The following is an 18,306-nucleotide window of genomic DNA, read 5'->3' as shown; positions in this document are numbered from 1 at the left end:
AATTTCCTGTATCTGATATGTAACTGAAGGACAGGAGCTATACATACTTAAAGAAAATACGAGAAAGATGCCTAATAATTTTCGCCAAAATAGCATTGCCTTTGTTATCACTGGATGAAAAATGCCATGAGTGGAAGAATATAAGAAATGTATCCTGGGATCACAACAATGCTCCTGAGTCCCGCATATAATTTTCCTTTCTTGAGTATTGTTTTATTATCCATGTTTCTCTAAACCCTTCTTGAACTTCCATAAAATCACAGGGCTGCCTAAGAGAACATTTAACTTAGAAGTCTTACTCAATAGATTGTAAAGTGTTTCAAAGAAAGGACTGGCTAGCCCAGTCAGTAGCTGGCTTATAACAGTTGCTCATGAAATGACTGTGAATTGGTTTAGTGCAACTTCTTTTAGAGATGAGAAAACTGAAGCACAGAAAGGTTAAGTATATGACTTGTCTAGGTTCACACAGTTAGTGGTAAAGTTAGATCTTCTCCTTTTAATTTAGAATATATGACCTCCTTTCATTTCCTAACTCAAAGGAGACAATGAGTAACAAAAGAAAAATGCCTTTTTTTGAAGGAAGGAGTAGATACAAAGGGGTCTTCACACTTCACACTTCACAAAAGGGGTAATCAAAAAAATGCAGAAGGCATGCACAAAAAAATATAAAAGTACAGCAATCTGGGACCACTGAAAACACAAGAAACACTAAAATATGATAATTACTGCTCAGAGTGATCTATTGGTATTGTGAAGAACCAATGAAATTCTGTACTTAAGAAAGTAAGAAATACATAATACATTTTAGAAGATAAAATCGATAAAAATAAACATGTTGCCATGCTTGAATAGGCAAACTTCAGTTATTTGGAAAATTTTGTGGAACAATTTTAAGCTCCTGGATATATGAAATGTTAATATTCTTTTAAACAATTATCACTACTTTCCCTCTAACTTTTAAAAACTATGCTTTAATTATAAGATTTCAGGATTTGGTGAACAAAGTTATATTTGCTCTATCTAAATATGATCTTTGGGGGGGGGGAAGAGGAAGGGTGTAGATTTTCATCATATTTAGAAAACTTCAGGATCTTTGATTGGAAAGGATGGAAAGGGCCAAAGTGGTAAAGTGGATAAAGTTCTAGTCTTGGAATCAGAAAGACTGAGTTTAAATTCTGCTTCAGACATTTATTAGCTAGGTGATCCTGGCAAATCCTGGCAACTTTTCTCAACCTCAGCTTCCTCATCTATAAATGGAAATAATAATAGCACTTACCTCAAGAGTTATTGTGAAGATCAAATGGGATAGTAATTTGCAAACCTTAAAGCGTCATATAAATGCTAACAATTATTATCATAGTTAAATACAAATTTCTTCTGCAACACTACAAGTAAGCAGCCATTTGGCTTCTGTTTAAACAATTCCAATGACTGTGAACTCATTGCATTCTACCCCGTCTTGCACCCCCAGCCCAAGAAACCTATTCCCTTTTAGGACAGCTTTACTATTAGGAAATGCTTCCTCATTATTGACTCAAAACTTCGCTCCATGTAACTTTCACCAGATAGTTTTATTTCTTCTTTATGGGATTTAACAGAAGATATCTAATCCTTCTTCTAAATGACAAGTTTTCATTCACTTTTGTCTATTTCCTTTCTTTAAGTCTCTTTTTCTTGAGGTTAAACTTGCCTACTTCCTTTATCAAGATTTCAGGTTTCTTAGTCATAGTCATCCTAGTCACCTTTTTCTGAATATCTGGATATATCTACATACTAAAAAACTCCTGGAAATAAACGCAATACTCCAGATCAAGTTCCTACAGTGTAGAATAGACTGAAACAATCACCTTATTTTGAAGAGCACATTTCTCTCTGCCCCAAGTCTCAAGAAGCTTTTGGGGTTGCCTTGTCTTATTACTAACTCATAGAGTTTACATTTCTTCTCACACTACCAGCTTTATCCTTGTCTGCTACACCCCAGACTTGTGCAGTGAACCAAAGATTAAGACTATATACATGGAACTCTGAAACATCTTACCTGCCCCCACCCATTTTCTGCCCACTGAGACCATTCTGAATCCTCATTCTGTTACACAATACATCATTTCTTCAGCTTCTAAGAAAACATGAAAAACACACCTTCCAATTATTACAAGTAATAATTTAAAAATGTTTAACAGAATAGGGCCAAGGACAGAGTGCTTTTTAAGACCACTGAAAACCATTTTCCATGTTGAAAATGACCAATTAATCAATACACTTCAAGTTGAATAATTCAACTTGTTCTGAATCTGCCTAATTTTAATATCATTTAGTTTACTTCTTTCCATTCAAATAGCTTGCCAAATAAAAACAGTAACTCACATTTATACACACACACACACACACACACACACACACAGACAGACACACCTACCTTTAAGGTTTGCCATGCATTAAAAATACTATCTTTTCATGTTATCTTATGTCTTATGTAATCCACTCAATAACCCTGTCATAGAGGTGTTAAAATTATTTCCATTTAACAGGTGAGGAATTGAACTTAGAGAGGTTAAGGGTTTGATCAGGGTCACACTCCATCCGACTATGGTGACTAGCATAAATATGAAAGCTGGTTATTCCGTCCATGTCTATGGCATTTTCTCAGTTTTGTACCATTGTCAGAAATGAATAATAACTTTACTAAAACAATAATAAAATGTTAAAAGCAATTCAGAATAACTCTCTAAGTCTATCCTTTGCCAGAAAAGAGTCCACCTAGCTGAATTTTTTAGTTGCCTACAGTGAGGGATGTCCCTGATACATAAAGCCATTGGGAGAAATGAGATTGCAGGTGGGGACACATGTTTCTGTAGAGAGACAGGTTCAGTGTCACTATCTCAGTGACTGGATAAATTGCTTCAACTTTCTGAATCTATTACTTCATTTATGCAACAAAACTAATAATCCTTGCATTAAAAACATCAGAAGATTGTCATAAGGAAAATACTTTATAAACTTCAAAATGATATATAAATACATATTATTATTATAGATATCTCACTTAAACATTCAGAGAAAGAAAGAATATATGTGGAGGGATATAGGGGAAGGAGACCCATATTTCTCATAGTAATCATTCCATTTTCTCAAGAAATTACTTCAGTTCTTAGTGTTACAATAATAAAACCCATTTTTCTCTGGTTCCTAAAAGCTCTAGGAAATACTTTCTTCTTTACAGATAGACTACAGAGAACCCACAGTGGTACTGAGAGAATACTAAATAAAATTTTCAACTTTGTAAACATAACTAAAATATACCATTAAAATTCAACAGAGAGGAGACAATTAAAAATATTTTAATAAGCTACTCACATTTCTATAATCTAGAGATAAACCTGATAAGGTTCCAGTAAATAAAGAATGGATTTGATAGGGAGAAAAATCTTATTATTTTGACATAAACCAGGAGAGAGGGATGTCCCTAAAAGGTTGACAGAAAGAGCAAGGAAGGGAGAGTGATGATCACTGTCAAGGCTGCAGAAAGGTCAAGGAGACTGAGGATAGAGGGAAGTCCACTGTCTCTGACAACTAAGAGATCATTAGTGACTCTTGAGAGAGCAGTTTCAGTGGAATGATTAGGGTGGAAGCCAAATTGTAAAGGTTAAGAAGAAAGCAAGAGGAGAGAAGTGGAGGCTTTTATTATAAAATATTATTATTATTAGAGGAATGTAGTCACCAAAGACAGAAGAGATACAGGATAATTAGTAGGGATGGAAGGATCTGGGGAAGGGTTTTTTTTCAGGTTGGGGGAGATTATTGTAGGCAGTAGGAAAGGAGCCAGTAGAGAAAAAAAAAGCCTGAAAATTAGAGAGAGAATGGGGATTTCAGAGAGAGGGGCAGTCTGTTGAGGGAGACAGGATGGGATGGGATCACTTGAGCAGGTAGAAAGGTTAGCCTTGGCAAGCAGTAAATCCACTCCATCATGTGAGACAGGGATGAAGGAGGAAATAGAGGCAAAAAGTATCTGAGCCATGGAAGATGAGGAAGTTCTTGGCAAAAAGTCTCAGTTTTATCTGTAACGTACAAGACGACTCTTTCTGTTAGAAAGCATTCTCTCATTATCTCCAACTCACAGGCTTAATAGAAAGAGCAAACATATGCTTTGCTTCCACTGCTAATTTATGCCATTTCTCTATCAGCTGCATCTCTATTTCTATCATCTGTAAATGAATCATGGAGTACTCAATAAATCTTCCTCTTGTAGTCACGGTCATACCATTGATCTTACCATCACCCACAAATGCACCACTCCTAAGTTTGAGACCTCTGAAGCTCCCTTACTTATCACAATCAACTGGAATCCATGTTCTCTCTCTGCGCTCCAAGAACAAACCCTGCTTTTCATTGTTGCAGTGAGCTCCAACCCTTTGAATCCTCAGGTTGTTTCTAAGCCGCCATCCCTGTAATAGTTACAATCTCCCTTTACTCAGCATGACCTCTTGGTGAAACCCTTTAATTATAGATTTTTTTTCTTCTTTTGAGTCATCTGATCCCTGTCATGCCTGGGTCTCAGGTTCTTTCCGTCATCCAATGATTTTGCTCTCATCCACATACTTTTGAATGAAGGTGAGGAAAATCACACAACTGTCATTACTGGGTATACTACCAATTTGTGTTACATCTCCCCAAATGGGCCCTCACTTCTGGTAGGCAAACCTTTATACCTCCCCAGTTAACTCATCACATCTCTCCTAATTATTGTCTGCTTCTTTAATGGCTACAAACATACCCATGTCTGTCTCCCCGTCTTCAAAAAACGTTTATCTGATCCATCCATCCCTGCTAACTGTTGCTCCATATCACTCGACTTTTTTGGCTAAACTCTTCAAGAAGGCCATCTACAATAGTGCTTGCCACTCTCTCTCCTCTCATTATCTTCTTAACTTTCTATAGTCTGGTTTCCAACTTCTGTTTGCTCCATTTAAATTTTTTTTTCTTACCTGACTAGTCTAATGGTTGAATTAATTGTATTATTTGTCAGCTAAGAAAAAATCAAAAAGCAAAACATTCACAAAAGCAAATTAAAGTAATCAAAACTTTTCGTCAATCAGTTTTGTTACGGCTATTAACATAATTCACATTCTTTCAGGTGGTTCAACTATATGAAAATCAAATACAACAAATAAACAAACAGGCAAGGAGAAAAGCCAGTTTGGAATCACATTTTTTTTTTAAGGTACAATTCACAAAATTTTTAAATCATACTTTCACCCAAAAGTTTTCTTGAGTAATGATAGCTCTATGCTTTATTCAAAGCATTTCCTATGCATAGAACAATTATCCCCTTCTCTATATTTCTCTAACTCCTGCCTCTTTTTCAGATGATGACTGAAGAAAACCTTGTACAGTTAAAGTAGAATTCCTTTTTCTCAGGTTTCAGTTTAATAGGTTAATCTAACTGCACTGACGTACTACAAAGAAAAATATAATTATTAGATATTTAGGGCAATTTTCATTTTTTTTCCCCTTACTTAAAATTTAAGTCCTAATTTTTACATTTGTTGTTGTTTAGCTATTTCAGTCACATGTAACTCTTTATGACCCTCTTTTAGGTTTTCTTGGCAAAGGTACTGGAGTTTCTTGCCATTTTCTTCTCTGGCTCATTTACAGATGAGAAAACTGAAACAAACAGGATTAAGTGACTTGGCCAGGATCACACTGATAATAATCACCTGAGGCCAGATTTGAACACAGAAAAAGGCTGTCTCTAGTCTCAGCATTATATCTACTGTGTCATCTAACTCCCTACAATGTATACACAGATTCATAAATTTAGAGCTCAAAAAGATCTTTTAGGCCAATTGGTTCAATCCCTTCCTGGAACATTGAACAATTCATTCCAAAAAGCTGAAGTTGTACAGTACATTCTCTAGGACAGTGGCTGCAGTCTTAATTATGAAAAGTAAGGGCTACTATAAAGCATGGCATTATTCTTTTTGAAATGAACCAGTGAAGTTCTTTTTTGGTGAGATGAGCACACACTTTTCATAAATTAAAATAAATCTCATATGGTAGAGCAGCCATTTTCAAAATTAATTTAATTACATGTTTAAAGTTTAATTACATTTAATTAAGCATTTAAGTTTAATAGGAAATAAATGAATGATCAATTAAATGCCCTAAAATTGAAACACTGACTTGTTAATGAAAATCTATGAGTCTTCTTATTCTACTCTGAACTATTAGTTTTCAGAACAAAGAAATCTCTTCACAAACATTTTTAAATGTAAGATTTTAGCTTTAGAGGGCTGTGTCTATACAGAATCAGGAAATATATTTTTTGTAGCTCTAGAATTTGTGTTTTTCATAATGCCTGAAAATGGTTATACCTGACTTTATTTTCTAATGTAGTTATACTTTTACATTTTAATTTCATAGTACATTTCATGGCTTTGTAAAACCAATCCGTTATTGGTCTCATTTTCCCAAAAATTATTCCTTAAGCACAAAGAAGAAATGTCACAGATGTTTTAGTAAACATGTCTGTACTATATTTCTTGAAAAACTTTAATTTTTTTGTGGATGTTTTACTAGGGTTTATTTTCTTCAGGTAACTCTTTTTCTATGCTTGTCATAGGAATTTGGGAGCATTTAAATTTTATTTAAAAACATGTAAGTGTTGTTTTATTAGTGAAGAAAAGTGTTTTACCACTTTCTAGTTACCAGGAAATTTTCTACCTCTGCATTTGTATCTATATCTATATGCATGTGTGTATGTATGTATGTATGTACCTACAGAGAAACAGACACAGAGAGAGAGAGAGGAAGAGGAAGAAGAGGGAGAGGAAGAGGGAGAGGAAGAAGGAGAGAGAAAGAGAGAGGCAGAGAGACCCTAACCTATTATTGCCACACATTTTCAAAATTAAAGAAATCTATTCAAAGAAGAGTTGGCAGTATGAACTTACATTTATTTAATGTTTAAAATGTGCCAGATGAGACAAGTAACCCAAAAGCTTGGGTTTCATAGTAATGTTTCTGCCTCTGGATTGAATGATAAACACTATTTTCTTATCAGTAAAAGGAAGAATCTTCCTATTCACAAAGCCACCACCCAGCTCAGTTCCTCATCAATTCTTCCCTAAATTACAGTAATAGCTTCCTAATTGGTCTTTCTATCTCAATTCTCTCCTCTTTCTAATTTTTCCTCCATAGAATTTCTTTTATAGATCTAACACTCTATCCAACAAACTGAAGCAGTTCTTTATTATAGCTAGGACTGACTATAAACTCCCGTTTGGCCTTTAAAGCCATTGGCACCCATCTACTTTTCCAGCCTTATTGTATGACCCTTTTGCACACCCTGTGGGGTTTGGCTAACCTAGGATGTTTGTAGTTTCTCTTACATTGCATACCATTGTTATCTTGGTGTCTTAGCTGGAACATACTTCCCTCTGCCATCCTTTAGAGTAGCTGAATTCCTTTATAGCTCAAGTCCTGGGTTCTCTTCTCCATGATGCTTTTCCTTTTTCCTCCCAGCTGCTAGTGACTAAAATAACCCTCTATTTATTTTATAAGTACCCCCCCACCCCAGTTAGATAGGCAGATAGATAGATATGTACATATCAATTTGCCTATCTATCCATTCATCTATCTGTCTAGCACCTATTTTTCTACTATCTTGCAAGACAATGTAAACTCTCTGAAGGCAAGAGTTTTTTCAAAAAATATTTTTTATCTTTTTTGGGGGGAGTGGGGGGGTGGGGTGAGGCAAGTAGGATTGTGTGACTTGAGACTTGCCCAGAGTCACACAGTCAGGAAGCATTAAGTGTCTGAGGCCAGATTTGAACTTAGGTCCTTCTGACTTCAGGGCTGGGGCTCTATCCATTGCACTATAACTATTTCAATTTAAAAAAATATTCTTTTGCACTTAACACAGTGCTTGGTACATAAAAAGCAATTAATTCATTAATTAATTTTAGATCACTGAAAACTAAAATATTAATAAATGGCAACAATGACTAAAATATGGATAAATGGTTTGACTTCTATAAACTAAGGTGCCAAGAGGCAAAAGAGGCATTTCTATTTAATGATCAATGCATGGGCACACAGAGTGGCTAAATTAGCTTAGCCAAAGACAGAAATAACAGATATTTTGCCTCTGGAGCTTATGTCCATTCAAGACAAATTATTTTTGAAAAGACTAAGAATAAGGAAACTCAGTGACATTACACTTACTTAGAAAATTGGGAAGATGGTATTAAAATATACTATGCTACCTAAAAATATATTTCCCATACTCAGAAATAGGCTATTGCTATATACATGAATTCAGCAGAATTGGAGTAGAGACAGAGAATTAGTGAAGAAAAAGACAAATCTAATATATTATTTTTAAAAGAGAACTATTTATTTGTATTTGTTACAGGAAGCTAACTGTACTTAAAGGAAACTGGTTTTTCTTGGGAAAATACAGAAACAATATATTGTATCCTCTCTTTTTCTTTTGTATGCTAAAATATTTTTGTTTGTTGCTGATAAAGTTCATAATAAAATTTTTTTTTAAAAAACTGAAATTGAATATTGCCAAAAAGGGAAACAAAAGGTACATACGATAAACAGGAGGCAATAGATTATAACCAAGAAATAACAAAGGAGAAATGATGTGAAGGATGTCACAGAAGAACATGTGATCAGGAAAAAAGTGGCCTGATCATAAGATAAAGGTGAAGGATGAATAATCCCCCTCCCCGCCAATACTCCTTACTGGAGTCTTTGCTACTTGAAGGGAACCTCAAGAAAGCCTTCAACCTGCCAGAAGGATCCCCTGTGATCTGACAGGACACAGACAAGACATGGATGGGATGAGAATACCTATATCAATATTATCAGATTCAATGCAGTGCTTTAGTCTGTACTGCATAGAAGTTAACACTGTGATCAATGGAATTTAAGAAATAAAGAATGGGACAATAACAACAAAGATCCTTTTCATGTAGTACTTATTACTTAATCTACAATATCTGGTAATGAAATATTTAGACCTTTTTTCAAAATTGTAAATTTTCTTTCTTCTACTGCCAACCTTTCCTTATTTGTATTATATTAAAATATCTGAAAAAAAATCTTCATAACTAAAGTTATATATTGATCAACCACTTCCATATGGAAACTGCTCTGAAATACTTTTTTTTTTCTTTTCTTTTCTTTTTTTATTTAAACAATTTGTGAATTTCTTGTACAGAGCCTTGAACTATCAGAAGAAAGGGGACTATAAAAGGCTAACAAGTAAAGAAAATTGTAGTGGTTATTTTAAATGTTTATAAATTGTAGTAACAATGAATTTTTAAAAATGTTTATTTCTGAGTGTCAAAATTTTTTAGTAATGAAGCAAATGATGCTATGACCATTAGCTATATAAATAAATTGAAAAACACTTATTAAATACTTATTTATACTTAAATACTAATTTATACTTAAATATGTAAGGCCATTAGAAATAATAATAATAATAAAATAAGACAATCTCTGCTCTCCAGGAGCTTACATTTTAACAATTAGATGGCATATAGCGGAGATTTTAGTTGAAGATCATATGGAATGGCACAGGGAAGGGGTGTAAAGACTAAGCAGAGGGTAAAGCGTCTTCTTTAAGTGTAGACAAAATCATATCTTTCTCTGATGTTGAATTATTCAACTGTGCCAAAGGCTTTGATGGTGAGAAGTTCCTTTTCCAGATCCTTGGAATTTGGCCTTGCTGAGAAGTGTGGGCTGTAAACATGTAGTCTTGCATTCTAATGGTTGTTCCTCACCAGCAGCTCCTTATTATAAAGCTATTTTAGGATAAAACAGATGACCTGGAAGTAAATCTCTCTTATCTTTGCTTAATATACTTCTGGTTAAAGAAGGGTCAAGTTGGTGAAAAAGGACCAAGAAGGTTGCAGGTCAAAGGAAGAAAATGAAAATCAAGAGATGACAACCCTTTAGATAACCCATTTAATTTAATTTAATCATTTAAATTAGCAAAGCAAATAGATTTCACTATCTTTGTAACCATTTATAAGTAATAAGCAAACACAGAGCTTAATCATTTCACACATCTGGGTTCTGGTCCTTGGGAAAATCCCAATAAAGAATATGCTCTAAGATTCAGCTCGACATTGTAAGATGAGAGAAGTCATTCATCACAAGAGAATTCCTACGATCGTGCCTCTGGAGGCCCAGCAATGACTTGAGGCTTTCAGAAGCTGTGCCAGAAGTTACATGAACTGTGGCAGAAGTTCCGACAAGCTGGAAACCAACTAATCAATCTACAAATAATTATGAAGCATCTAATGATCACAAGTGCTGTCTGAAAACTAGTCTGCCACCCACTGATTACAAAGAGGTCGAGACTGGTGTCAGTGACAAGAGAATCCTTACCAGCCAAGTCACAGACTTCTGAAATATTTAAATATTAAATCTATGGAAACCATGACTGAGTCTGAATTCTGATAGTTTTTTCAATTAACATTAAAATGAGGGCTGTGACATGTAAACATTAAAGACTTATACAAAACTGTGAGTTTATTCTATTTGGGTGCTGCAAACGAAGAAACCGAGGTTCACAGAATTCAGGGTTATACAGCTACTGACTGGGAGAGAGGAAGTCAAGTCTCCTGACACCGTGAAACATCCTTGTTTCATGAGACTTGGGGAGAGATCAACAAGGAATATACCAAGTCTGGAACCACAGTCTGGCAGAGTCTTAAGAACTTTCTACTAAAATCAACCTAACTACAATACATTAAGATCTTAACCAAATTTCTACGTGTCCGAAATGACATGGCTTAACAAACAGATTTCCAAATTACTTCATCTGTTATTATTAGTATTGTTGTTATAGCTAGCATTTTTGTAGTGCCTATTACATGTTAGGAACTATACACACTAAGTGCTTTAACAAATATAATTCATTTGAGCCTCCCAACAAGCCTGGGAAATAGGTTCTATTATTTTCATTTTGTAACTGGGGAAACCATGATTTGACCAGGCTCATAAAGCTATTGGATTTGAACTCAAGTTTGTGTCACAGAGCTTCCTCAATTTCAAAATTTCTATTTCTGCTTAGCTACCTACAAACTACTGTACCTACTAATCTAATTGTAAAAGAATTGGATTTCTAAGGATATGAACTGGTATTGGTTCTTGGGAACATCCATCTCTCATCCTAAATTCATTTGAATTAAATCACAAAACTGAAATGTTTGGATGCTTATAAATTCCTGAATACTAAAAATCTTGCAATTTTCATAGAGTTAGTAGCATAAATACAAGTTATTAGTGTCACATTGGTACTGATTTAGATGAACACCTAATAGTCTTGGCTGTATACCAAATGTATGAAGATTGCTGTATTTACATTCTAGTTAGAAACCGAAAGCTTTAAGAAATAAAAACCTGACCTCTGTTTATCACACTAGTAATTGTATCAGTCTATTGATGGCTTTTTGGTATTAGATAACATGGCAAGTTTGCTTGTCTTCTTTTAAAAATCACTTTACAAAAAAATAGAGGATGTGGTATTATTTTACATTATTTTCACTGCCATCATAATCAGAAAGCTATCATTATTAAGTACTTATTACATGGAATATCAATAAGCAGTGATTTAGAGCTATTTCATAATTTACTGCTAATTAAAGCAGCAGGGACTTATAAATATCTAGTATCTAAAATTGTTCAACTGTTGAGATTTAAAAGAACAGCAGGGATAAAGGTGGTAAGACTTGAAAAAGAATAGGAAAAAAATCATTTTACAATGAAATACAACAAAATATATACATACAGCCATGAATGCTTATAATGTAAAAAAATTAAAATTTAATTTTTTGTGACATATTTAAAAGTTATGGGCTCTTTCAAATCAAAACTTTGTTTATATAATTTTTTGAAATCTTAAGTCCTAGACAAGTTATGAACTTACCATGATTCTACATTAGGAAGTGAAGTAATTTCTTCTGGAAGGAAGAATCTGTGACATTTTACAGAATGAATCATCTCTTGGGACATCCTTTTTGATACATCGTAATAGTGACCAAATCGTGAAGATGATCCTGGGCCATCCTGATGAGAAAGACCATATGTCATTTTAAATAGTATTTTTCCCCCAATTACATGTAAAGAAAATTTTCAACACATTTTTTAAATAAGATTTCGAGTTCCCAATTTTTATCCTTTTCTTCCTCTCCCCTTTCCTCTTTCTCATTTCTCATGACAAGCAATCTGATATAGGTTATACACATACAATCACATTAAACATATTTCCATATTGGTCATGTCATGAAAAAAACAGAACAAAAGGAAAAAGTCACAAAATGAAAGTGAAAATAATATGCTTCAATCTGTATTCAGATTCTATCAGTTCTTTCTCTGGATGTGGAAAGTTTTTTGGATTTTTTGGTTGAAAAGAGCTTAAGTCTATCATAATTGACCATGTTGCTATTTCTGTGATACTCCTGGTTCTGCTCATTTTACTTAGCATCAGTTCATGTAAGTCTTTCCAGATTTTTCTGAAATATACCAGCTCATTATTTTTCATAGCACAATAATATTTCTTTACATTAATATTCCCCAACTGATGGGACTCCTCTCAGTTCATGTGTAATTTTAAAATGGTTTCTCCTATAAGTGTTAGACATACTAGTTTGCTAATCAAAAACTCATAAACATTATTAAGTACTATGTGCCAGGCACTGAGCTTGTAGAAGTACAAAGAATGAAAGGATCCCTACTCCCAAGGAGCTAAGATGTGAAGTTGAAACATCATTCAGTATCTTCAAACATTAGACACAAACAAATTCATCTGGATCCTTGTTTAGAATTTTAAGACCTCTCACTTAGCAGTCTCCTCTTTACACAAGTAAATATGTAAAAAAAAGTACTTATGGTGCACATACTTTAAAATATCATAATGAATTAATATGTCAATTGTGAAATTGTGAGAGCAACCAGGTGGGGCAGCCTAGGGGATAGGAAAGTTTGGATTTATATCCCACTTCTGAGATATCCTGTTTGAGTGACCTTGGAGAAGTCCCTAACTCTCAGCGCTCTAAGCAACTCTTAAGGTTATATGGGATAGGGGGAGTTCTGGACTGAAAGCTTCTGAGATCAATGAAATCACAAGACTAGTTTCTAGTCCATAATTATGAAACTTCAAGATTATTATCCTGAATGCCTGAGCCAGGCAAAAACTTTTTTAAAAAAGCATACAATCCAGACTTAAGTTTAAAGTCCTATGTATTCCTGTTGATGAAGGATTCTAGAAAGATTATTGTGAGAATTTCTTGTTTGATTGAGCCGCGCATACTATTACTCTGACTTCCAGGGAAAGAACTGACTGAAAAATACTCACACAAAAAGAGAAGAATCACTCCAGAAACCAAAAGGCCTTGAAAGATTGTAGGTCTTTGATCACAGTTGTGAACTAAAACTTAAGACCATTTAGATTATAACCCAACAAATAGACAATATTTTACAATTATCATTAAGTACTTAGGATACATTAGTGCTCAAAGACAATTATTTCTGAATTAAATCAAAATGTCAAATTAACAATTAAAACTGCAGAGAAATGAAAATTAAATTTTAAACCAATATTCAATATCTTAGTCGAATGAATTCTTAAATGAAGTAAAGGAAATTTTGTTCATTCCTCCTTGCATTTCATCATTTAAAATGATTTCCTGAAAGGTATGATCTTTTGAGTAAGATCTCCTAGTCTAAACTCAAGAATTAAGTGTTCATTTCATGTTTTTTCTTTAACTTTGAAGATACCTAAAGCAATTTTACTTTGGCATTTGACTAATATTTAAACATTTGTAAATAATTACATTTTACGTTAAAATATATGCTTTATAAAAAAACAGAGTGTAAAGTTATTTAGTCTAAAGGTTGTGAAAGCAATTTAAACAGGGTCTGTTCTTTGGCCTATAATCTATCCTTTATCCGGATTACAGTTCAAAATGTTTTTACTGCAATCTCTGCTAGAGCTCATCTTTTTCTTGTATAAGTCCAAGCCCCCTTAATGTTTTAGAAAGGCCTTGACTAACTGAACTTTGATCTGATGTCTTCATTGAGAAAAGCTCCAGGTTGCCCATTTCAGATGCAAATCCTCACTAAGGCCCCAAAGAGTTTAGTAAAGACAGCCAAAAAGAAGAAACAAGAAGTTTCCAGGATCCTCTTTGAGAATCCTGGGGCACATTGGTGTCCTTAATCCACGCTGCTGCAGGGATTAAGGTAGGTGATAACCTTTCTCGATTCAAAAGAATAAGTAGAGTGCCAACAAACTGGGTGGAGACTAGGATTTGGCTCTAATAAAACACCACGCAATAAAAGCCTGGTCTATGTCAGAAGCCTCTGAATAGGCCTCAATGTACCACATTCCCAGGCCTAGTGGGGAAGCTTGCAAAAGCCTACCTGAATCAAGTAAGCATGAATAATCTGTTTTAGCAGACTGGCCATGGAGAGAGAAAGAAAGGGAGACTTTCCACTTCTTTTAAGTTAAGACTTGATAAATTTATTAGTGAACGGAGGCTTCCTGGAGTCCTACGAGTGAGTGGGTACAGAAAGAAATGCACTAAATTATCAGTGAACAAAGTCTTCTTTTAGGCTACCACTAATTATTAGTATTTCTAATTATAATACTGATGAGAAAGAAAATGCATTTTTTGGGGGGGATGAATAATGGTACAAAATGAATTTCGTGTGACAGTTTACCAACTGACTAAGAATAAAAATAGTTCACTGAAAAAAAAATCTATCTTTCAGTTTCCCTTAATATACTAGTTTTAGTTAAGGATTAAAATTTAATCTGGAATGATTAACAAATGGAATAAATATAGTTTGCGGATAAACAATGCAATAATATAATACAATTATAACTCTTGAAACCTTTTATAGGAAAAAAAATCAAGAACAAAGAATACCCCCTCTCTCATCCGCCCCAATAAAAGCAATTTATGGAAATGAATTGATATCTATCCAAACAGATTTCTGAATCCCTCTAAGATTTTCAGGAGTAGTAATCAAAAATAAACAATTAAGTTATTTCATCTATAAAAAATCCTGCCCAGATCCTGGTCCATATGAAAAAACAACAACATTATATACCTAAAAATAAATCTATGTTAATTCATCGTGGTCAAATTTATACTTTAGGTCTTAGCTTTCCTCATGTACAAAATGAGGAGGTTCTAAGGAAATGATCTCTAATAATTCCTTTAGCTCTAAATCAGGTGTTCTTTATTTGTGTGTGTGTCATATACACACAGTGAGCCTCAGGGTACAGACTGAGTCATTTGTCAATCAATCTACATTTATTAGAGGCCTATTATGTTCCATGTATTGGGCAAAGCACTGCATCTGGGATACAAAAAGTGGCAAAAGAAAAACTTTGCCCTCAATCTGATGGGGGGAGACAACAAGCAAAGAAACAGGCATGGTAGGATAAATAGGAAAATTTGTCGTTTGGTCATATTTGACTCCCTAACTCCATTTGAGTTTTTCTGGTAGAGATACCGGGGTATTTACCATTTCCTTCTCCAGCTCATTTTATAGAGGAAGAAACTGAAGCAAACAGGATGAAAGGACTTGCCCAGGGTCACATAGCTAGAAAGTATCTGAGGTTGGATTTACACTCAGGTTTTCCTCACTCCAGACCTGGTGTGCTCTGTGCCATCCAGATGCCTCCAACCAGGAAAATAGTAAATATTTGAGATCAGGAAGGTGCTAGAATTAAGAAGGATTGGGAAAGGCTTACGGGATTTTAGTGAGATTGGAAGCCCGGGAGCCAGTTCAATGAGGAGGGGGAATTGCAGGTATGGAAGCTATCCAGAGGAAATGCCAGTGCCTTGGACATAGAATGGCCAGGAGCAGTGTTACTAGATAAAGAGTACATGGGATGTATACTTATTGTGTATCTAATTTATATTTTAATATATTTAACATCTACTGGTCATCCTGCCATCTAGGGGAGGGGGTGGGGAGGTAAGAGGTGAAAAATTGGAACAAGAGGTTTGGCAATTGTTAATGCTGTAAAATTACCCATGCATATATCCTGTAAATAAAAGGCTATTAAAAAAAAATGAGAAAAAAAAAAAAAGAGTACATGGGAGAGAGTCAAGTATAAGAAGATTGAAGTGAGAGAAGGCAGGGGATGAAGGGCTCTGACTGTCGCAGAGGAGTTTATATTTGGTCATGGAAGCAATAGGAAGCCACTGGAAGTTAGTGAGTAGTAAGATGACATAGTAGTAAGATGATATGGGTTGGAGGAAAATCACTATGAAGGATGAACTGAAGTGGCGGGAGCCTTGAGGAGGGCCGACTCTGCAGGAGGCCCTTGTAGCAGTCCAGGGATGAGGTGAGGAAGGTCTGCAGCAGGATCGGAGGTGAGAAGTATGGACCAAAGAAGGGAATGGATCAGAGAGATCACAGAGGAGAAACCAGGCCTTGCCAAGCCATTGGATGGGGGGGAGAGAGCCTGAGGCGGAGGATCCCCGGTGTGACTTGTAGGCTGCAGAGCTGAGGGATGCTGTGATAGTCTAGTGAAGAAGAGGGGAGGATTTAGAGAGAAAAGCCACGAGTCTACTTTGGGACATCCAGTCTGAGATGTCTGTAAGGCAGGAGGAGTTCTGAGACTGGAGATCAGCAGAGAGAGAAGACAGGATGGGTACATCTATGAGATGATAATTAAAACCATGGGATCTGAGAAGATCACCAAAAGTAGGAGTGTGGAAGCAGAAGGGAAAAGGGTCCAAGGACACAACTCTGTGGGAAACCTACAGGTGGAAGGCATGATCTAGTATATATATTTTGGCCATGGTCAAAAATTTGTTTTATTTAATTATGCAATTGTTAGAAGGATTCTCCCTCCTTTCCTCTCTCTCCTTGCTTTCTTCCTTCTTTCCTCCCCTCCAATGTCAAGGAGAGATGGGAAGGACCCCCTCCTACTCCCCAGCCCCCCAAAAAGGAAAACAAAACAGAATTTAAAAAATAAAAACCAGCCCCTAAACCAAAAATTCTTTGTGTCAGAGACTCCCATACTGTTTTGGCAGTCTAGCCTATGGACCCCTTCCTTAATGTTTTTAAATTCATAAATTACATAGGATTACAAAAGAAACAAATTATAATGAAGTAGGTTTGTAGAATTATTTTTTTTAAAAAACAAGCTCTGTAAATAAGCTCTTGTTTTAAAAATCAAGAATTATAGGTTAAGAACCCCCATGATTAAACATTTTCCTTTACGTTCCTCCTGACACCACTCTAGAAAGCACAGTCACTATTGCTCTGGACAGTCTGCATTAGCCTCTTAAGTTTTTCTTCCTTTGCTTTTTTCTTACACCCATCCATTTTTCATTCATAAAAATTTTTTTCATTAGTATACAAGTCTTTAGTGCTTTTCTACTTTCTAAGTAAAGTTCAGCCTCTTTTGCTTGGCCTCTGAAGCCCTCCAAAATCTTTTGCCACTCTATCTGCCCATCCTTAATCTCCAATAACTCTTCTTCAGGCTCTAGGAAAAAGTTTATTATTCTCTAAACTTTGACCAGATGCTTCCTTTTTTGCCTCCCTAAATGGATTCATTGCCTAGAATGGACTCATTCTTCTTTCTTTAGCTCTTTGATTTCTCCTCATTTTTTGAGTCCCAACTCAAAATGCTTTTCCTCAATGAAATCTCCCTTGATCCCTAGTCTCCTATCCGTTGCCCATAGTATTCCCCTGTGGATTTTACATGACACCTGATCTGTCAACTATCCAATGCACTAACCATGAAAGAATTTATTCTAGCCAGCTCTATTTCTGTCTTTTATCTACTAGAGCCAGCGAGTACCTTAAGTCTTACACTTTATATTTCTCTCAATATCAGGTACAGTGATCCCATCCAATTGGCATGAAATGGTTCTTAGATGAGTAATATTAAAAAATAAAACTCATCAGCTATTGAATATTTTAATGAAATATTTTTGTGGGTTTATATAAATCCATTTTTACATTATGAGAACTACTGTCTCATGATTCCTAGACTAACACCCTTCTCTGTGTTAATGGTTTGAGTAAAATAGTCTTTGAATGGTCCACATTACCTTTACAGAAAAATAAACCCTTCCACCCTGCCAATATTGATGGTAGATAAACAAGTCATCTTTTATATGCAGAAAATTAGCATTTTATAAAAAATGTAAAAATTGCATAAAGCTTTCACTGAAAACACATTAATGATGTACTGTATAAATATGACTACTCTTCATTTGTCTGAAACTCCAATAGCCACACATTCAAAATTCAGAT

The 18,306-nt window shown here is 35.0% G+C and overlaps 1 protein-coding gene across 4 annotated transcripts in view; it reads right to left on the bottom strand.

The window, feature by feature from the left end:
- The window catches only part of ELP4 (elongator acetyltransferase complex subunit 4), a 232,574-nt gene that overhangs the window by 163,757 nt on the left and 50,511 nt on the right, over positions 1-18,306 (bottom strand). For all 4 annotated transcript variants that reach the window (XM_031942487.1, XM_031942488.1, XM_031942489.1 and 1 more), the window contains exon 5: positions 11,948-12,087. In XM_031942487.1, the coding sequence (XP_031798347.1) occupies positions 11,948-12,087 (140 nt within the window). The remainder of the gene's footprint in view (positions 1-11,947; positions 12,088-18,306) is intronic.

The sequence above is a fragment of the Sarcophilus harrisii genome, chromosome 6 (assembly GCF_902635505.1).
Source record: "Sarcophilus harrisii chromosome 6, mSarHar1.11, whole genome shotgun sequence".
Lineage (NCBI taxonomy): Eukaryota > Metazoa > Chordata > Mammalia > Dasyuromorphia > Dasyuridae > Sarcophilus > Sarcophilus harrisii.
Note: the sequence above shows the minus strand (reverse complement) of the source record. Positions and strands in the feature narration are given on the sequence as shown.